Source organism: Gallinula chloropus, assembly GCF_964237585.1.
Source record: "Gallinula chloropus genome assembly, chromosome: 5".
Taxonomy (NCBI): domain Eukaryota; kingdom Metazoa; phylum Chordata; class Aves; order Gruiformes; family Rallidae; genus Gallinula; species Gallinula chloropus.
Genome location: NC_140090.1, coordinates 28,204,772 through 28,225,912, shown reverse-complemented (window position 1 = coordinate 28,225,912; position 21,141 = coordinate 28,204,772). Strand labels below are relative to the sequence as shown.

General features: G+C 49.1%; 1 protein-coding gene across 1 annotated transcript in view; it reads right to left on the bottom strand.

Annotated features, from left to right (window-relative positions):
• The window catches only part of HDAC4 (histone deacetylase 4), a gene marked incomplete at its 5' end in the record, with an annotated part of 200,178 nt that overhangs the window by 61,859 nt on the left and 117,178 nt on the right, over window positions 1-21,141 (bottom strand). Inside the window, 4 exons of the mRNA XM_084265228.1 lie at window positions 6,917-7,146; window positions 11,602-11,800; window positions 11,887-12,003; window positions 17,596-17,708. Coding sequence (XP_084121354.1) covers window positions 6,917-7,146; window positions 11,602-11,800; window positions 11,887-12,003; window positions 17,596-17,708 — 659 coding nt within the window. The remainder of the gene's footprint in view (window positions 1-6,916; window positions 7,147-11,601; window positions 11,801-11,886; window positions 12,004-17,595; window positions 17,709-21,141) is intronic.

The following is a 21,141-nucleotide window of genomic DNA, read 5'->3' as shown; positions in this document are numbered from 1 at the left end:
ACAAAGTGCTTCAAAAACTTCCCTTAAAACTATTCAAAGGACAACAGCCCTACCTGCATGTTGTATTAAAAGCTACTCCAGGAGTACTAAAGAGTTAACGTGTTCCAAAAATCCAACCAACCAATCAACCAACCAGAAAAATAAGTCAGGAAAGAGCAAGGATAAATTTCAGGTGTCAATAAAAATGTATCCACCCAACACTGCCGCCCCAGACAAGTTTGGGCCACGTATATGCCCCAGCAGGAGAAATACCTCACTTCCCAGAGCGTGCAAAAATGGGGTTTACTCAGAAGAACCCTAATTTGACCCCAGAAGCTCAGTGTTAATCTGCTTCACAGTACAATTCAAGGCTAGAAGGGAGATTATCTGTTCTAATAAGGCTTCGGGAGCTACACATCCATGGGACTAACGCCAAAACACTCCTCTTCCCTAAGGAAAGCTAAAAAGTTGAGTTTTCCAGCATAGGATTTACAGAAGTCTCACTTGTGCATTTCTCCTTAGGAAGAGAATTGCTGCTTCAAGATCTATCCTTCTGAAGAGCTCACACTTTTAACCAAAAACATCTGGACTCTGCACAGAGAACAGCACCTTCCTCAGACCTGGATCGTCACCACAAAAAGACACCCTCTCCCGGAGAGAACCACCAGCAATCACTACTCCTCTCTCACAGATAAAAGACTAAAATTTGCATCTTAAAAGAGACTGAAGTCTGCAGAGAAATTAGAATCGCTGAGGATGAAACAATGCCAGGATCGCAGCAGTACTGCATCCTTCAGCAAACCCCTTCGCCCAGCAAAGCTCCTCTGTGACCATGGAGGAATAAAACACTTCTGAGGTTTGAACATTAAACATGCAAAAAGGTGGGAAACATGAGAGCACGGTGCCCGTGGACTTTCAGGTCAGTGCTCCAGAGCACCTCCATCCCTGCAGAGCTGTAATCTTCAGGACTGGCTCACATTTACTCTTTAGGGCACCTGCCCGATTCAGATCAAAGGTTGCACAAAGCTCAATTAGCGAGAAATCACAGAATCACAGGGGTTGGAAGGGACCTCGAGAGCTCATCAGGTCCAACCCCCCTGCCAAAGCAGCTCCCTAGCTCATATTGCACAGGTCGGCGTCCAGATGGAGCTGGAATATCTCCAGAGAAGGAGACTCCACACCCCCTGGGCAGCCTGTCCCAGGGCTCTGTCACCCTCACTGGGTAAAAGTTCTTCCACATGTTGGTGCAGAACTTCCTATGCTCTAACTTGCAGCCATTGCCCCTTGTCCTGTCTCCACAGACCACTGAAAAGGGGCTGGCCATTTCCCCCTGCATCCCATACTTCAGATATTGATAAACATTAATAAGGTCCCCCCCCTTAGTCTTCTTTTCTCTAGGCTGAACAGTCCTAGGTCACTCAGCCTTTCCTCATTCACCATCTTATCCAGAATCTCACTTCTCAAATCCTGGTTCCGAAGAAACAGCTGTTGATTTATAGTATGACCATCACTAGAGCACACGAGTGCTCCATGAAGACCAGCACATCGATGCTAACAATGACTCGAGGGCAGGCAGGGAACAGAGCTGCTTTGTGCCAGTCAATGTGCAGCCAAAGCAGAGACTATGGGCATGCTATGAACTGGGCAGGGGCTTAATTCCAATACAGGTCACAGAATCCCAGCATCACAGTATCTCCTGAGCTGGAAGGGATCCATCAGGACCATGGATTCCAACTCCTGGCTCCACACAGGCCCAGCCCAGTCAGAGATGGGATTGAGCACATCGTTCAGACGCTTCTTGCCCTCAGCCCAGCTCAGGGCTGTGACCCCTTCCCTGGAGAGCTGGTGCCAGCGCCTGACCCCCCTCAGGACAGAACCTTTTCCTGACACTCAGCCTAAACCTCCCCTGTCACAGCTTCACGCCGTTCCATCGGGTTCTGTCCCTGGTCCCCAAAGAGAGGAGAACGCTTCCCCTTCGCTCTCCTTGTCAGGAAGCCACAGACCATGACGAGATCTTCATTCAGCCTCCTCTTCTCCAGGCTGAACAACCCCAGGGACTTCAGCCTCTCCTCGTAAGCCTTCCCCTCCAGACCCTTCCCCATCCTCGCTGCCCTGGTCGATTTTCAGAGAAGTTTCAGACGTGTGAGCACACCTCTGCAGCCAGCATCCCCACATCCCCATCCTTCCAGTGCAAGGAGAAGGCGATCACACGAGCAGCCCAATGGCTGGATCCGCTCATCTGGGGACAGCTCCACAGCAGAGAGGAGAAAGGCAAATCCCTGCAACAGCAACAAGCTGCCTTACCCCAAAGAGTCCTTTCCTTCCACCCCTCCTGTGGCCCCTGCTTTCTGCAGCACACGGTGCAGCACACCCCCGGAGAGCAGCCTTGCTCTTACTCCTCTGTAGTGTTTGCAGCCTTCTAAGATAGACCTCACTCCATCAAAAAGATAGGGAAAAAAGAAAAAGCGAGGGAGACCTGTGTGGAAATCTCAGCTGTTGCCATGCCCTAGCTTGACTGCTCCAGGTGGCATCTTCCATAGTGCTCTTTCCGTGCATACATTGTCTCTCTGGTCCCCGTTTTTGGTTCCTCCCAGGTCTCCCCAAGCAGCCCTGTCCCACTGACTGCATCCCTCTGCACTATACTTCCCCACCCAGCCACTCACCCTCCTATTTCATTCAATTCCAAGCTCCTGCTCCAAAGCCTCTGGCAACAATGCTTCACAGCCGAGTCACCTACGTGATAATTCTTACTGTTTATTGGTTAGGGCCAACCTTTTGGGAAGCAGCTCTGTGGAAAAAGCCCTGGGGTCCTGGCGGACAACAGGCTGACCATGGCCAGTAATGTGCCCTTGGGCCAAAAAAGCTAAGGGTATCCTAGGGGGTATCAAGAGAAGTGTGGGCAGCAGGTCCAGGGAGGTTCTCCCGCCCCTCTGCTCTGCCCTGGGGAGGCCTCATCTGGAATATTGTGTGGAGTGCTGGGCTCCCCGGGTCAGTAAGGACAGGGAGCTACTGGAGAGGAGACAAAAATGGGCTATGGAGATGCTGAGGAGACCAGAATATCTCTCTGATGCAGAGAGGCTGAGGGAGTCGGGGCTGGTCAGCCTGGAGAAGAGAAGACTGAGGGGGATCTTCTCAGTGCTGAGAAATCCTTGAGGGGTGGGCTCAGGAGGACAGGTCAGTCTGTGCTCAGGGGTGCCCAGGAACAGGACAAGGGGCCATGGGCACAAACTGGAGCAGAGGAAGTCCCACCTAACCCTGAGGAGGAACTTCTTTGCTGGGAGGGTGGCAGAGCCCTGGGCCAGGCTGCCCAGAGAGGTTGGGGAGTCTCCATTTCTGGGGACATTCAGACCCCATGATCCTGGGTGCTGTCCTGTGCAGCCCGCTCGAGGGGACCCTGCTCTGGGGAGGATGTGGGACCAGTGGATCTCCAAGGGTCCCTCCAACCCTGATCAGTCTGTGAGTCTGTGATTTTAAATCAGGAGCAAACCAACATATTTTTCCTTAGCTGCCTCCTTGGAAACAGCAAGACTTGTTTTGGCTGCAATCTCCTCAAAAATTTCATCTGATGTAGACACCTAACAGGGAAGTTCTAAGGCCAAAACTCTTAAAAGTTAGGAAAAATCACAAGGAATTGAAACCAGCCTTGTATTGTCTACAGGAAATCCAACCCAACCTTAACAGACAGTCCCAGCAGTTCTGCTGGGAATTAAAAGGCAGCAATCATCTCTGACATTATTTTTAGTTGTGTCCTTACTCTCCTACACATGAGGGTCTTAAAAATATTCATGCATCTGGGAAAAGTCTTTTACCATGTCAGCACTTAGGATGTTATCCCACGGGATATGTTTGCCACACGCAGACAACGCTAGTACTGCGAGGATTTTACCTCATCCCTTCTATAAATCAAACACAGGGCAATCGCCCCTCTGCAATCGGTTTAATGCCTTCCCACCCGGCTCGGCTATGGATGTGATAGATCCCAGGTCTAACAAAGCCGAGATTCAGAGGGCTGTGGCTGGGTTTGCCCAGCTTCGGTTGCACACGCTCTCCTGCTTCTGGGAGGTCCAAGTGAAAGTCTGAATGAGTTCAGTGGGTACGTCACGGCCAAGTCTTTGGACGCTCACAAGCGCTGGCAATGGAAAAGCCTTTAAAAGCCTCCCCTCAAACAAACAAACTGCCGAGCTGACGTTTATTTCTGAACAAAGGAACCCTACCTAGTGCCCCGTGTCCCATTATCCTGCTCACGAAGCGTGTTTGGAGCAGGGATGGGGGATAAGGGAAGTTTTGACGGAGGCAGCAGCTCCCCCCCACCCCGGTGTGCGGGGCTGAACGAGGTCCAGGGCTGGCACACATGGTGAGCAGTGGCAGCTCTCCAGAAGTACATGATTGACGTCAGTAACTTGTGTAATCATCCTGCCTTAGCTCCAGTCTATAAACAAAGTTTTGGGGGGGTTGTGTGGTGGTTTCTTGGGGGTTTTTTTGTGACTTTTGGGTTTTTTTTCAAACCCAGCTTTGGGTAGTTGTATTTTCTCATGGGACTGGAACGGTGAAAATATTTGGAGAAACTTCATCCACAAATTAAAATACAGTGACCTGAAAAGTTTGCCTGCCATCAAACTTGTCCTCCTGAGCCCAAAACCTCCTCACAGACCTGCCTGTCCCTTAAAGCAAGCCACTGCTGGATAGAGAGCACACAGTGGCATTAGACACAAAAAAATCACATGGCTTATGCTTAATTTCCCTGAGAGCTTTTTTTACATCATGAGTGTAGCACAGTGACTTCTGAAACCCTGGGAGAAAAGCTCAGGTCTTCCAGGCAAAATGTCCCTGCTCTATCCAGCCATGCCACCTGCACTCAGACCTGCTGCATGGAAAAGGTGTCACCACTTTTCCCCAGGCTGTGCCATCGGGATGAATTTTAGCCTTTTTTAACACGTACTCCCCAAATCATTCCACAGCAGCTCTGATACAGCTTCAGCTGCGATACCGGGATACGCAGACCACAAAATCACTGAATCACAGGGGTTGGAAGGGACCTTGAGAGCCCATCGGGTCCAAATCCCTGCCAAAGCAGCTCCCTAGCTCATACTGCACAGGTCGGCGTCCGAACGGGGCTGGAATATGTCCAGAGAAGGAGACTCCACACCCCCTGGGCAGCCTGTCCCAGGGCTCCCTCACCCTCACTGGGAAGAAGTTCTTCCCCATGTTGGTGCGGAACTTCCTGTGCTCCAACTTGCAGCCATTGCCCCTCGTCCTGTCTCCACAGAGCACTGAAAAGGGGCTGGTCATTTCCCCATGCATTCCATACTTAAGATACTGATAAACATTAATAAGGTCTCCCCTTAGTCTTCTTTTCTCCAGGCTAAACAGCCCCAACCCACTCAGCCTTTCCTCATACGGGAGATGCTCCAGGCCCATCTCTGTAGCCTCCTTTGGACTCTCTCCAGAAGATCCCTGTCCTTTTTATATGAGGGAGCCCAGAACTGGACACAATACTCCAGGTGGGGCCTGACCAGGGCAGAGCAGAGGGGGACGATCACCTCCTGTGACCTGCTGGCCACACTCCTCTTGATGCACCCCAGATCAGTTTGGCTACACAGCAATTGTGAGATCTGGTGAAGGGAGCCCTACAATGTTCACCTGATGTTCTCCAAGCAGTTTATGGAAAGCAACACATTAAATGCAGCACTCGCTTTCTTCAAAGCAGTTTCTGAGTCATGTCTAATTAACCTTCCAAACCACCTCGGCAGGATGCACAGCATTATCACCCCCATTTTTTAGGAGAGGAAATGGACAGGGTGCTGTAATGCTCTGCACAGGGCCATAGTTAAGAGAGGCTGGACTGGAGATGGGAACAGCTTCTCCCTTTCCAAAGGTAATTCCAGGGAAAAATGCTTGGGTTAATGTGAATACCATCGCTTTCATTATTTTCTGGTGGTCTCATGTCTGAAATCACAGATTCTTTCCTGCTTTAATTGCAGTGTGCTTGCTTTACACAAGGACCAGAGTTGCATGCTCAGAGTGAAAGGGAGGTCCACCTCAGAAAAATGTGCAGTGTGTTTATGTTCTTTATGTGTTTCCCCTTTCTGCAAAGGGAGGGGGTTGAGTCACCTTCCCTCGGTGTGTTTAAAAAAAGGGTAGATGATGTGCTCAGGGATATGGTTTAGCTTAGGATGGGAATGGTTGGACTTGATGATCTTGAAGGTCTTTTCCAACCTTGTGATTCTGTGTGAAAGGGTTTTCATCAGCTGTGAAATTCACAGGATCCAGCTAGTCAGCATGAATAAAGCTGGTCTATGAACAGCACCAATGAGCACAAAGGTGGGTTAAGTTAGGTAAACTGTAGAGCCTAAATGTTAGCCAACAGAAAGTAATCTTCCCTGCACATAGCAACTGTTCTTCACATGACCACGGGAAATTTAAATTACAATTTTTATTAACTTCATAAGACATCTGTGAGATCTCTGAGCCATTTCAATAACCTGCATAGGACAATGTTGTTGAAATCCCTGACTTTTCATTTTTTCTCAAATCCATACTGGGGCTCCTTCTCCCCTTCAAGCTGAATACACACACAATTGGCATTTTCCTCACATTCCCTGACAGCACTTGACATTTTCTGCTACAAAACCAGCACCGGCTCCTGAGGCGGATGAACAACAACAACACAGCTTCAACAGAGTATTCCTGGAAAGCCACAAGCCTGAATCGTCCTGCCTTTCCGCCGTCTGCACCACAGGTAAATTGGGCCTGCGGATGGATTTCCACCTACATCCTTCTTGATGGGACTTTTGAAAAACATGAAAAAGAGGTTCAAGGACGCTGGCCAACTGCTTACCGAGGTCAAAACCACGTACAAGAAACTCAGAACTAGTGCTGCCTGAAGTCGCTGTCGATGCTGCGTGAGGAAGAAAGACCTTAAAAGCATCATGCCTACCTTGTTGATGTGCAGTTGCTGTTGCTGGAATTGCTGTTTGTGTTTCTCCAAGAACTGCTGGTGCTGCTGCTGGATCACTAACTGCTGGAGGGCCTGGGCGTTCTGGGGAAGGGGCGCAGACTGCGTACGCCCCAGCGGGCGATGCTGCCGGAGTTTGTGTATTGAAGGGGAGACCCGTTCTCCACCAACCAGGGACTGTGCATGGAGAGGCAGTCCTGAAAGATACCAGTCTGAAGATAATATGGAGGGAAAAAAACAGCAGAGAAGAAAAAAAGGAAGAAGAAAGGAAGGGAGAAAACAGCTGTTGAGTAATGCTGATGGTGACAACGATATATAACGTTAAAACCAGCCACCTCGCCATTTACAGCTGAAGCATCCTTAAAAGAGAGCAGAGAACTGTTAGTTACCACTGGATGGAGTAACCCTTTCCTTTCATTTGAATTCTTTGCTTGATTACCAAGAGATCCCAGGGAACCATTTAGTTTCTCAAAATCAGCAATACCTTACGGATCCTTCCATTGCTGGGGGTGGGGGTGACATGCGCTAAGATCCCTGCGACAGTATGGAGAAGTTCAAAGTTCTTACAGCTTGCTTTGGTAACCCCAGGCTTGTTTCTAGAAAAGGACCAACCCAAGCTGCTGCCCCGCAGCATCCAGTCATCACACCTCACAGTGGGGCTCACAAAATCACAGAATCGTAGGAGTTGGAAGGAAACTTGAGAGCTCATCGGGTCCAACCCCCTGACAAAGCAGCTCCCTGGCTCATATTGCACAGGTCAGCATCCAGACGGGGCTGGAATATCTCCAGAGAAGGAGACTCCACACCCCCTGGGCAGCCTGTCCCAGGGCTCCCTCACCCTCACTGGGTAAAAGTTCTTCCCCATGTTGGTGTGGAACTTCCTATGCTCTAACTTGCAGCCATTGCCCCTCATCCTTTCTCCAGACCACTGAAAAGGGGCTGGCCATTTCCCCCTGCATCCCATACTTCAGATTTTGATACACATTAATAAGGTCCCCCTTAGTCTTCTCTTCTCCAGGCTGAACAGCCCCAGATCACTTAGCCTTTCCTCATAGGGGAGATCCCAGGGATCCCAGAACTGCACACAATACTCCAGGTGGGGCCTGACCAGGGCAGAGCAGAGGGGGAGGATCACCTCCTGTGACCTGCTGGCCACGCTCCTCTTGATTCCCCCCAGGATAGGATACCACTGGCTCTCTTAGACCCCAGGGCACACTGCTGGCTCATGGCCACCCTGTCACCCACCAGGATCCCCAGGTTCTTCTCCACAGAGCTTCTCTGCAGCAGGTCACCCCCAGCCTGTACTGATTCCAGCAGTTATTCCTTCCCAGGTCAAGACTCCACACTTGCTTTTATTGAACCTCATCTGGTTTCTTACTGCCCAGCTCTCCAGCCTGTCGAGGTCTTGCTGAATGGCAGCGCAGTGTTCATGCTGAAGCAGGACGGAGGATGATGAAGCTGCTTCTTACTCTAGAGGGCGTATGGGAAGCAAGGCCACCCTTGGCTGTGCTACACCCACCCCGCAGCAATGACTAGGGTGGAAAACACTTCCACGTGATAAAGCCCTGAGCAGGTTTGCAATGGAAAAAGGCATTCCCTCGAGGCAGCTCAGGAATACGGGAGCCCCCAGGCTTTGGTATTTCTGTAGAAAGAAGGGAAGTTAGACACCAAGATGACAAGAACTGTTTCTGGCACTGCCCTGTGTATACATGATAGTAACTTAACGCAAACATGAGGTTATTTGGGGATAACCTGCTTTAGTCACATGCCCTGGGTAATTTCAGTGTCTCTGATGACTACCCTGTGAAACACCCAGCTGAGCTCCTGTCAGGACATGTCTTTAGGCAGTGTCTCGTCTTTTTATCTGTTCTTGGGGTAAGCCAGCCCTTGCTCTGCTCTCCTGAAACATACCTTGACATACTTCTTAGAAAGCTGGGACACCAAGGCAAGCCCAACACAAAGGGAGCTGAGGATAAGCCCGAGCTTCTGTGCCTTAGGCCTCGGGACAGAAGGGTGTCACTGAGGTCTCCCTAATGTAGGTAAGGGTACCTACACTTGAACTCTTTTTCCCACTGCTCCATGGAACTCCCCTACATGGAAGAATCTGACTCATTTAAGAGCTTCACATCTTGGGGAAAGACTTCCTCTCACCCTTGGCTTTTCTGAAAAGCAGCGTGTAAAGGGGTATCTGATTTTTGAAGCGCATGTGTACAGATACACAGGTCTCTGTGCGTATGAATACGGGAATAATTTGGAAAGATGTAGTCCGTCTCCTTTATCACAGAATCATAGAATGGCATGGGTTGGAAAGGACCTCAAGGTTCACAGAGCTCCAACCCCCTGCCACAGGCAGGGCCACCAACCTCCAGGCCTGGAGCTACACAAGGTTGCCCAGGGCCCCAGCCAACCTGGCCTTGAACACCTCCAGGGACGGGGCATCCACCACCTCTCTGTGCAGCCTGTTCCAGCCCCTCACCACTCTCTCTGGAAAAAATTTCCCCCAACATCTAATTTAAACCTTCCTTCCTTTAGCTTTAATCCATCCCCCTTGTGCTGCCATTATATACCCCTTTAACAAGCTGATTCCACTCCTGTTTCCCTGCTCCCTTCAGGGACGGGAAGGCTGCAATGAGGTCCCCCCGCAGCCTTCTCTTCTCCAGGCTGAACAAGCCCAGCTCCCTCAGCCTCTCTTTGTAGGGGAGGTGCTCCAGCCCTCTGATCACCTTTGTGGCCTCCTCTGAACCCTCTCCAACAGTTCTATATCTTCCTTGTATTGGGGTCCCATCTCTGGACACAGGACTCCATCTGGGGCCTCACGAGGACAGAGTAGAGAGGGATAATCACCTCTCTGTCCCTCCTGACCACCCTGCACAGTTCCTCTTCCCAAAAGTTCGTGTTAGACGTGAGAGGAAGGGATTCCATACAGTTTGCACAGGACACCTTGGCAGACCACCTTCCTCCAACTGAATGACCGAGGTCCCCCCCTTAGATGCTTTCAGGGGTGATGCCTTGGTTCCTACTCAGACCATATGTGTTGACATAAAGAGTATCATCTAGAGTAACCTGAGAGGAACAGCACATCTAAGGGATTCTGCGCTAGTTTCCCCAACCCTCCACACCTACCTTCCTGCACAGAAAGAGCATGCCATCGTGCTGGATCATTTTGTACCCATCAGGAGACTACCTCCAGAGCTGAAGGCTATCATCAGAATGCTAAACAACTCCACTTTGCTTCCAAGAAAGTTAGAAACACTAACTGAAGCTTGGCAGCCAGTCCACTTAGGGCTTTTGAGACCATGTGTTAGCTTGCTCTCTTTCAGTTGCTGCATCTGGAACGTGTGTTTCTTCTTGTTGTTCTGCTGTATATTGAATATTTCTCCTAAGTGATGGTTTGTAACATGTTGTACTTATGCTGAAAACACTGCACGTAGCAGGTGGAGTAGAAGGAATACACTTGGAAGCAAACACAGTACGCTGTAAACTGGGGGAAGCTTTGAGAGAGGTCGAACGGGAAACAGAACAACACTTCTTCCCATGTGTGTGTTAAAGCAAATGCCAGAACAAACAGGGAAGAAAGCATTGGTGATGGGATAAGAGGAGAGGTCTTCGACAGCTCTTCATCAACAGACCTTGGACAAAGGACAACTGGTAGAGAGCTGTGTCATGGCTCTGGGCCATCCTATCATGGCTCTGAGCAACCTTGGCAGGAGGAGGCAACAGAAAAGGACGTAAAGGTTCAACTCTTATGGCTCAACACGCTGGCTGAACACCATGCTTCTGTGCTTCAGCTTCCCCATACATCCACGCTCATAAGCTTATCACAGCCCCATGTGTATTCTTGGGATGTGAACGTAAAGCCAGACACGAGCCAAACCAGCGAGCAGGGCTGTAACGCCTCAGCGATTGACACCTCTCAAAAGTTTCCATGAGAAATGGAAGCAAAGAAAGAAAAATCAGCATGTCTACAGCTTGAGCAGAACATCTTTTGTCCCAGCATTACAGCCCATGGAACAGAACTGCATCCCACTGGGGACTGCTGCTTTGAATCCACCCTATTTATAGAACTACGTCTTCCCACAGGTACTGAATTCTGAAAATATGACACAGGGAGTGATTCAAAGCAATTAGCATCCTGCAAACGTAACATACACAAACAAATACAATCTGTTTGAATGCAGCTGATTTTGCCATGTTCTTGCCATTTATAATAATGATGAAAAGCAAGGATTTTAATCTGGGATTGTGTAAATGCTTGCGTGCCACATGCAGCGTAGAAACCAACCGTGGTAAACAGGAAGGGCAGTCAGAAGACACAACGCTGCTGTCTCCATGTTCAAGCAGTTAGAACCCTAACTACGCAGTTTGAAATCATGACGTACAAACGTATGCCTTACTTATGGAAGTAAAATGCTCTTCATTTTCATTTTGCCAAAATGACAAGACAGCCTCCCCCTGCCTCTGGATGAGGCGGATGAGCTCTGATTTTGCAAACATCGCCACTACCAACCCATCAACGAGCACATCCTAAAGGCTGTACATTGCACCTACACAGAATGTATAGCTGATGCTGCCTCAAGAGAGGGGCTTTACAAAAAACCCAACAGTTGGGACTTGCTGTCTTTCCCCAGCTGGGACTGAGTTTTGCATGTGATCCACAGAGTGCTCACCTGTGACCAAGGGAGTCTGTGCAGTTGGTTGTTCCAGTAAGACCATGTGTTGCAGAAGAGGGTTATGTGCAGTTCCCCCATCTCTTTCCAACGTTGTAGTGCTCAGGTAGGGAGTGAGGTGAGTGCCGGGGAATAACGAAATCCGTTGCTGTAGGGCTGGGATGGTGAGTCTCTCCGCATCTTGCTGTGCTGACCCTCCCTGTGAACGCACAATTGATGGCACATAAGGTTAAGGGGTAAATTGGCACGAGAGAGGTTTTAAAGGCTGTGTCCCCCATCACTTACGCTGGAAGGGCCAGTTGCAGGAAGTCCTAGAGTGATGTTGGGCAAAGAAGGAGACGTGTAGAGTGGAAGCTGTGTCACCGAGCCTTCGCGATTCACAAGTCTGTGAGCCAGGCTGGTCTGCAAACAAAATTAAGAACATTATCCTGGTGAGAGAGCATCCAGGGAACAGTCAGAGGGCACAGCACACTTGCTATGAGAACGTGTCAGAATTGTACAGAGCATGTACACTGCTGGCACTGGAACCGCTAAATGGGTGAGCTAAATGGGCGAGCTAAGCTGTGCTTCGTACCCAGCTGGTATTGGAACAGGCTAAGTTCATGCCCAAAACACAGCCGCTGTGGCCACAAGACCAGCATAACCCACATGGGGATGACCTTGCTCTGCAACTGCCACCAACACCGCTGCCCTCAGCCACTTTATTGGACCTTTCTCAGAAACTCAAGATAGCCCCGCACCCTTGCCGGCACTCTGCTGAGCCTTCACGCTGCGCCATCGCAAAAAGCTTCCGCCAAGAGATGGAATAGCTTATTTGTCCTCCCCAAGTATTTGCTCCCTAAAAGCTAAAACAGATTACCTCAAAAAAAAAAAAAGAAAAAAAAAAGAAAAAAAAAAGAAAAAAAAAGGGCATTACAATGGCTGTTGTTCTCTTTAGCAAATCACAGATAATTTACGCTATTTACTGGTGCGCTTTAGCTTAAATCAAGCTTCAAAATTTCATCAAAAAGCCTTAAGGTTGCATTTATGTAGCTATTTCCTGATTTTCAGGATGAAACATGAGAGTTACTGAATTATCTGACGGCCATTTAAGGCAGGAACGCTCAAGTAAAAATCCCTTTAATTTCCACCCAAGATTGAGTCGAAAAATGCGCTACAAAAAGCCATTATAAAAATTACAATAAACTGTCTGATTTTCCTGTTAGGAAACAAGTGTGTTCTGATCGCCCTTAATTCTCTGCCGGTGATTTTCCAACTTCAACAAAATAAAGAGTTTAGATTTCAAGAAGACTTTCAAGAGAATTTCTACTGTTTAACTCGGATGCTGTTGTGAAGAAAGGGGTTATGATTATCTTAATATTATACTCTGGAACAATCTATAGTAGCGTAACAGAGGTTTGAGGGATGGCTTTATGCATTTTAGGCTTAAATTCACAGTGAATTGATGCGACTTTGCGGATGATGGCCTCAGGTGCAGTGCTGGGCCGGCTTTGGATAATAAAAACTTAATTTTTTCTCTCAAAGAGTAAGGTGAAACTTTAAAAAACCAACCCTGCGGCATCCTATTGGGGGAAAAAAACCCCAGATGCCAAGAACTACTGCTGAAACCCAAGTATTTTCTATAAAACAATCTTCAGAAGCATCCTTGCCTCCTTGATTAGTCAGAATGGAACTGAATGCATGAGCGTGGTGCTGTCCATATGAGGGGGACAGGAGGAGGAAACCGCCACCCTGCGGCCATGTCTCAATTTTACTGGAACCACCACCCAGTTTTCATACGATCTTCTGCAAAACTTCATCCTCAGCGATGATTTTCCTCTTTCCCTCTGCCTCGTGCCCTCACGACCATCCTTCCAGCTTCCTGAAAACATACTGCAGATCCCTCCTCTCACCAAAAGGGTCAAGCTCGTTGGAAAGATCTGGGCTGGGAACTGTCTGCCCTGAAGCAAGGAATTCACTAGGAGCATTTTGGGGTTGGACCTGATCAACTCTCGAGGTCCCTTCCAACCCCTACGATTCTGTGATTCTGCTGTGGAGCGGTACCTGGTACAGACGGGTGATTGCACATACCCCCACACTGCTTTGGAGTCATTATGAGCACTACCAGCACTTTTGCTTTAATTTAAATTCCATAATGATAGCGCTACACATTGAGAGCAAGGTAGTTATTGTCAGCAGAGTAATGAAATATTTTCATGATACCGCAAATGAAACAAAACTACATCCATTTTCTCTGTGAACAATCAATACTCCCTAGTAGTGCCTCAAACTATCTCCTGGGGATTTGTTTTAAAAACAGCGCAGAGAAAAACAGAGCAGCTCGATGCTACCGACATATGGTATTTAGCAGCATTATCATCACTTTAAATACACAGATCCCGTTGCTGCCTTGTACACAAACAGCTCTTTGAATTGCACAGAAGATAGAGATTCAGCACGTAGGATTGTCAGCTGCAGTTAAGGACTTTTTATAGGCTTGTATCCACTGCAGTGGCAAAGAGTATCGTCTGCCTGGGGTGGTCTGACCCTGGCTGGAGGCTAGAGGCCCATCAAAGCCACTCTGTCACTGCCCTGTTCAGCTGGGCAGGGGAGAAAATATCTATTGAGAGGCTGAGGAGTGAGATAAGGGCAGGGAGAGCCCATCCCGCAGTCAGCGGCACGGGCAGGACAGACTCAGTGTGGGGTAAAGGACAGAAACTCTCTAACTGATGGCCCTGCCCTGCACCCCCAGTGACACCAGAGTCAGATGAGAGGTAAAATCAGATCTTAAAACACACACCTCCCTTCTTCCTAGGCTCAACTTCCCCCCCTGTTGTGGCACAGGGAGGGGCAGGGACTGGGGGAATGGGGGTTTGGGTCAGTTCCTCCTTAGCTGTGGGGGAGGGGGCATTCCTCATCCCCCTTCCCCTGCTGCACTGTGGGGTCCCACCCATGGCAGACAGTCCTCCAGGAACTTCTCCAGTGTGAGTCCTTTCCCATGGGTCCTCAGCTTTGCCCCAGCATGGGTCACTGCTAATGGGGGCAGTCATCAATCACAGAATGTCTCTCAGTCCCTCAGACCCAGACTGCTTCAGCTTGGACCCCGACGGAGTCACAAGTCCCCCCAGCAAACCTGCTCCAGCATGGGTCTCTCTCCCCATGGGCTGCAGGTCCTGCCAGGAGCTTGGCTGTAACATGGGTCACAGCATCTCCTGTGTGTCTCCCACTGCTCCAGTGTGGGGCCTCTCCACGGGCTGCAGGTGGGGTCTGGGCCTTGTCCATGGGCTGCAGGGGGACACCCACTCTACCATGGGTTTCTCCATGGGATACAAGGGTATCTTTCTCTCTGGCACCTGGGTCACGATATTCGGGCCCTTCCATGCCCTTGGTGGCTGCACAGCTCCTCACTCCTTCTCCCTCCCTTCTCTGGGGCACAAAGCGGCAGCTGGTGGGATTTTTTCTCCTCGCTGTGACTCCCTGATGGGCTCGGCCTTGGTCAGCAGCGACTCCGGCCTTGAGCCGGCTGCTGTTTGCTCTGTGGGGCCTGCAGAGAGCTTCTAGCTGCTGCTTGCAAGAGCCACCTCTGCAGCCCCCGCTTCACCAGGACCCAGCCATGTAAAACCACAAGACCACTTCTGCAAGATGGAAAAACCTTCAGATTTAAGAAGAGTATTTAAAAGTAGACTATTGTATGAGGATGCAGAGACCTGCAGCCTTTCCACATTGCAGGCAAACATCGAAACCCAACTGAGGAACTTGGATACCATCATCCAACCTATCTGAAATGGTGACACAGCAAACTAATAGACACAGTTCCCATTTGAAATAAAACAGGTGAGCTCTGTGGAGAAGGACCTGGGGGTCCTGGTGGGTGACGGGATGGCCATGAGCCAGCAGTGTGCCCTGGCGGCTAAGAGAGCCAATGGGATCCTGGGGGGCATCAAGAGGAGTGTGGCCAGCAGGTCACAGGAGGGGATCCTCCCCCTTTGCTCTGCCCTGGTCAGGCCCCAACTGGAGTATTGTGTCCGGTTCTGGGCTCCCTGGTATAAAAAAGACAGGGATGTCCTGGAGACAGTCCAGAGGAGGCTGCAGAGATGGTTAAGGGCCTGGACCATCTCCCCTATGAGGAAAGGCTGAGTGATCTGGGACTGTTTAGCCTGGAGAAAAGAAGAATAAGGGGGGACCTTATTAATATGTATCAATATCTGAAGTATGGGATGCAGGGGGAAATGGCCAGCCCCTTTTCAGTGCTCTGTGGAGACAGGACAAGGAGCAATGGCTGCAAGTGAGAGCATAGGAAGGTCCACACCAACATGGGGAAGAACTTTTACCCAGTGAGGGTGAGGGAGCCCTGGGACAGGCTGCCCAGGGGGTGTGGATTCTCCATCTCTCGAGATATTCCAGCCCCATCTGGACGCCGACCTGTCCAATATGAGCCAGGGAGCTGCTTTGACAGGGGGATTGGACCTGATTATCTCTTGAGGTCCCTTCCAACCCCTGCGATTCTGTGATTTTGTGACCTCTGAGAATTACCCACCGCAGTACAGCCGCTGAAACAAGTCCCAAGGAGAGACTCTGGCTGTCCAGGGAACTTTTTTCCCCAAATTGTCTGCACCACTCACGCCTTGGCCTAATGTAAAAAAGAGCCGCCTTATGAGCAGTTGATGAAAAGAGTTTTTCTTGTCGTCTTTCCCTGTTTCATTAAGTATTGGTGATCTAATCACAGATAATTAGCTCAAATTATTTACCTGAAAAATAAAATGGCTAAGGAGGATACCACAGCTCCCATGGCAAGACACTTCTAATCCCAGGTCTGCTCCAAACTACTACAGGGGCGGTGTGCATCTCAAAAGCCACGTCTCTCTGGAGCAGCTTCAGCTCAATGCCAAAGGAAGACCCCACCTTACGCCATCTGAATGTCTGCAGTAATTGTCTTAATCTTGCAAGGTCTACAGTAGACCACAGGGGATGTCCATGTGCGTGGGGTAATTCGGCAGAGGAGAGGGCGGAGCAGAAGGCATATTGCCTAGATTGAGTGCTGTCACACTACATTAGAAATAAAAAGAAAGTAGAAATCTGTCCAGAGCTAGAAAGCAATAAAGGCTCATGTTTCACAGAATCATAGAAGTGTCAGGGTTGGAAGGGACCTCAAGAGAGGTCATCGAGCCCAACCCCCGTATGATATAAGAAGCTCTTTTCAGATATAAGTGACAATTTGAGTAGAACAAGCCCAGGCCTTTTTTACAGTCCTGATGTCCAGATGGACACTACACCCCTGGGCAGAGCAGCTAACGGCAACCTGGATCAAAAGAAATGCAACCACTCTGGCTTGCTACACATAAGGCTTATGGTGGGAGCCAGGTAACATGGCCCCCACCCCAGTATCTGCCTCTAGGAAGAGGTGGGTTCATAACCCTGAGCATGGGAGCTGTTGTGTTGAATACAACCCCATCTTGCGCAGCCCAATGCCCTGCCCTTGGCATCCACAGGAGAAGCGTCAAGCAATTGTGAGAGGCAGCAACACAGCATCAGCCCCCAAGGTTTCAAATCCCTGAGTGGGGAGGAAAAGGTTAAATCTGTTCCCTTTAGCACAGTCCTGGTTTGGTCACATTTACACCCACCTACTACACACGAAAAATTCACCCTACACATGAGAACAGATCTCCCAAATTTTAAAGTACTTGCATCTGACCAAGAAACTCTCTTCAGGCTTTACCTCCCTACATCGTTTTACTTTTACTCTCTCCTCACAACAAAACCACCACAAGTTCCCACAGGCAGCTTGTGAGCTGGCTCAAACCAGATTTAATAAACAGATAACGCATCCTGCCAGCCCAGGCCGAGAGGTAATTCCCAAACTCTGCTCCAAGTCACGATCTGGGCTTTTGTTGTGGGCTTTTGGTGGGGGTTATTTAGCATCGTGCACATCGGTTTCTCTGCCTGAATTCCTAAAACTCTGCAAAACCTGCTTAGAAAGCCAAGTGTTAAAAAACACAGGGAGGAAGGGCTCTGTACCTCTGCTTGAATACTCGTGACCGATCCTGCAATTCCGTTCTCGGCGCTTATGTTATTGGAGCTGTTGTTTGGAGAGCTGGGACCAGATCCAGGAGCGCTGTTGCATGCAGAGTCTAAAAAAAAGAACACATCCAAACCGAATTTTTAGCATTATAAACAATCTCTGTGATGGTATTTAGACAGATAACAACCCCTCGAGTTCTGTTTTGGAGGAAAGCAATCTTCCTTCTCCTCCTCCTCCCCCCACCGTCTTCCCCTCTAAATCTTCTCCGAGCTCTTAAGATACTGACAAACACTTTCAAATGGCCTGTCCAAGTACCTACTTACCATATTTATGTCTTTTCCTCAGGGGGAATTTCACTTATGGTATATTAATAACTTTACATATGATTGGAAGATAATAAAAACACATGAGGCTCAGAGAGGCCAAACAAGAGGGTGTCAGATTGTCCTGTTTTGTTTCTCTATAAGTGGTTGGCTCCCTCTCTTTAGCCCATAACCCTGAGATCTGGGGCCTGCAATACAAGAAAGATGTAGAACTGTTGGGAGAGGGGTCAGAGGAGGCCATGAAGATCATTAGAGGGCTGGAGCACCTCCACTACAAAGAGAGGCTGAGGGAGCTGGGCTTGTTCAGCCTGGAGAAGAGAAGGCTGCGGGGGGACCTCATTGCAGCCTTCCAGTCCCTGAAGGGAGCAGAGAAACAGGAGGGAAATCAGCTTTTTAAAAGGGTAGATAATGGCAGGACTGGGGGGAATGGTCGCACCTGAGAGCTGACCTCTGCTTTCAGAAAGAAACAATGGGATTTTTCTGGAGTAGGAACGTGTGATATCCCTGTCCCCATCACCCACGATGTGCCCACAACGTGCTGGGTACTCGGGGAAACATGACCTGCCTTGGGCTGCCCTTCACACAGCACAACAGGTCCCAAAATCTGCCTGGGGACTGACTTACAATGATGATGATTTTGCCAGGATGGCAAATTCAATAATCTGGAGAGACCCGAGAGCTGCCTGAGCGATGTGGGGCTGGATGGACAGTTGGCTGTGGTCATGGCTGAGCACATTTTACCAAAATCAGAGAAAACTCCACAGGGTAAATCTGTTTCAAATCACTGCCTTGTTTTGGGTTGGGTTTTTTTGTTGGTAAGCATTCTCCACTCAGAGAGTAAACCCCCTTCTCACTGGAAAGACCCAAGGCAGAGGTAATCCCCCAGAATAATTCTGTGATCACCTGAATGCTAAGAAAGTCCCTGAGCATTGTATATTTTATCAACACAGCCCCCATGAACTCGCTAACCAGAACTGTGGAGATGACCAGCCAGAAATCAAAGCCTCCCCATTAATGACACAGAACTAATAACAACCAGAAATTGTGCGTGAAAACACACCAGCAGCAAAACTTCCCTGACGTGCTGCATAGCAAAGCCCCCACTGTTTCTCCTTTCATTTTGGAAAATAAACAACATTAAAACTTTCTTTTTCCTGAACTTTCCTTCTCCCCGAGCACAGGGCTTGCCCAGCACCAGGAGAATCCCCCAGCTGCTAGTACAGTTCAGGCTGCCGGAGTCTCATCCATCCTGGAGGATACCCCAGAAGAAGTAAAAGCCAATTGTTAAGATTTGGGAGATTTGAAATGATTTCTTTTTTGGCATTATTCTGTCCATACTCTTGATCCTTTGAAATACTTTCAGCAAAGAGGCGGGTTTGGTGTTTTGGGAGTTTTGGGGAGGGTTTGGGGTTTTTTTCTTAAAAAGAAGCCTTGCTGCTCTTTTTGGCTGCGCACTAGCAGAGGCATCTTGCTATTGAGAAACCTCCACACTGAATAATCCCCAGCTGAGCACCCAGTGCTCAGCACTCCACAGCATGCAGCTTCAGAGAGCCCAGGCGTGCTGGAAAGATACTCACACTGCACACAAGCTTTTTCTGGGACCACGTCATTAACTACAACGTGTAGGAACTCATGGATTTAAGAAAAGAACCTGGCACACTGAACTCTGTGTTCCCTGAAACGGGACCTCCTAAAAACCTTATATTCCATCCAAGAGTCTCTTCTTATTGTAACAACTCCAATGAACAATTTAAACTCTCTCCATCCTCAGCTATCCCTAAGAGCCAGCTACAAACATGAGTGCAACTGGGCTCATCTTTGCTTAGAGATTTTTCTCACCAGGCTCCAGGCTGGTTTCTTGAACCAGGTCAGTGCTCGGTGAGAAGCTGGAGCTTCCCCTGCCACATCTGAAGGTGTTCCTGGGACCAAACCACCAGCCACCAGGGCTTGGCTTAGCTCAAAAGCCGCGTGACATACAGTGATACAGGAGTGAAATAAATTACATTTTTCAGCTCCAATGTAAATTATGCTTCGCTGATGAAATCACCTTCCTCCTCTTCCTCTGTCCTGCAGAGAGAGAGGGTGTATCGCTGGCCCAGGGACACCCAACTCCACCCAGGAAGAGTTCCCTTTGGGTTTTTCTGAAGGAGGACATCTCGCTTTGGCACGAGAGGTCTGGAAAAGCTGTCACGTAGCGGTAGTTACACAGAGGCATCCCTAGATGGTGCTAAGAATTAACTTTAGGGTAATCTATATAATCTACAGTACTTCCATCTCTCCTTACAAACTTTGCTCCCTGAAGAATATCATTTGACAGTTTCATGTTGAAAAATAAGTAGTCATATGTATATATATAAGGCTTGCATATATATAAGCGCCCTATATATATATATCAGGTTTATATGTTGCACAGCTCTGGCAGAATTACTTAAGAAGAAGCCACAGCAATCTGCCTGGCAGCAGGCAGGGGTTGTACAGCATTACTGCTGGAGGACAGCAGCCACGAATTCCGGCCTCCCTGTGGATAGCAACCAGAGAGCCTTTGACAAGGTTTGTTGCTGAACACCCTGTTGCTGAAGGTGATTGAAATGCTTGGGGGGAAAAAATACAGCGCCGTGGTGGCGTATCTACATCTGTCTACATATGCAAGACTACAAAAAAGGATCAATGAGTTGGTAACACTGTCTCAAGTCATGGGTACCCAACAGAGCAACGCTGCTGATGCCCACCTGCGTCACTTGCTGCCCATCTCCCCTGACTTCATCACAGTTTCACCAACGCTTAGATACATGCAAAACATCCCGACTGCAGCATTAACCAGATGCAAGAATGAGCTTTGGAAAGGAACATCTCAGAGGAGGGCCACGAAGATGATTAGAGGGCTGGAGCACCTCCACTACAAAGAGAGGCTGAGGGAGCTGGGCTTGTTCAGCCTGGAGAAGAGAAGGCTGCGGGGGGACCTCACTGCAGCCTTACAGTCCCTGAAGGGAGCAGAGAAACAGGAGGGGAATCAGCTTTTTAAAAGGGTAGATAATGGCAGGAGTGGGGGGAATGGATTAAAGCTAAAGGAAGGAAGGTTTAAATTAGGTATTAGAGGGAAATTCTTTCCAGAGAGAGTGGTGAGGGGCTGGAACAGGCTTCCCAGAGAGGGGATGGGTGCCCCATCCCTGGAGGTATTCAAGGCCAGGTTGGCCGGGGCCCTGGGCAACCTTGTGTAGC